General features: G+C 39.7%; 1 protein-coding gene across 1 annotated transcript in view; it reads left to right on the forward strand.

The window, feature by feature from the left end:
* Positions 1–461, forward strand: part of LOC119586980 — a gene marked incomplete in the record, with an annotated part of 81895 nt that overhangs the window by 10625 nt on the left and 70809 nt on the right. Inside the window, 2 exon segments of the mRNA XM_037935722.1 lie at positions 1–91; positions 355–423. Coding sequence (XP_037791650.1) covers positions 1–91; positions 355–423 — 160 coding nt within the window.

The raw sequence follows: 461 nt of genomic DNA on the forward strand, positions 1-461 counted from the left end.
TTCAACACCAACACTGACGATGACGATGTTTCGAGTCCCGTCGATGAAACACCTGAGGATGTCCCGGAGACCTCCAGTGGGGTCTCGCAAGGTAAGTCGCCCGTGCCTGACTCAAAACTGTATTCAGTTATTTTTGGATATAGTTTTGTTATTCAATGTATTTCCATGAATTCTACTACCATTATTTTTATTACCAGTTTTTGTTCTTATTATTGAAATGAAAAGCTTGTAGAAAAGACATGGATACGTCTCAGTTACATTCACTCTCACAGCCTCTATATAATTGTGTAGTCACTCCTAAACCCATAATAAACGGAATTCAAAAGAGAGCTTACAAATGTTGCACCAAAACAGAAGACAAGTGTGAAGAAGACGAGGAACCAGTGATCCCTCCAGAGAAGTGTTCACTCAGCAAATGCCGAAGTGAGTATTATGATTTATGACAAGGTTATCCTGTAGTG

This window comes from Penaeus monodon, chromosome 22 (genome assembly GCF_015228065.2).
Source record: "Penaeus monodon isolate SGIC_2016 chromosome 22, NSTDA_Pmon_1, whole genome shotgun sequence".
In the NCBI taxonomy this organism is placed as follows: domain Eukaryota; kingdom Metazoa; phylum Arthropoda; class Malacostraca; order Decapoda; family Penaeidae; genus Penaeus; species Penaeus monodon.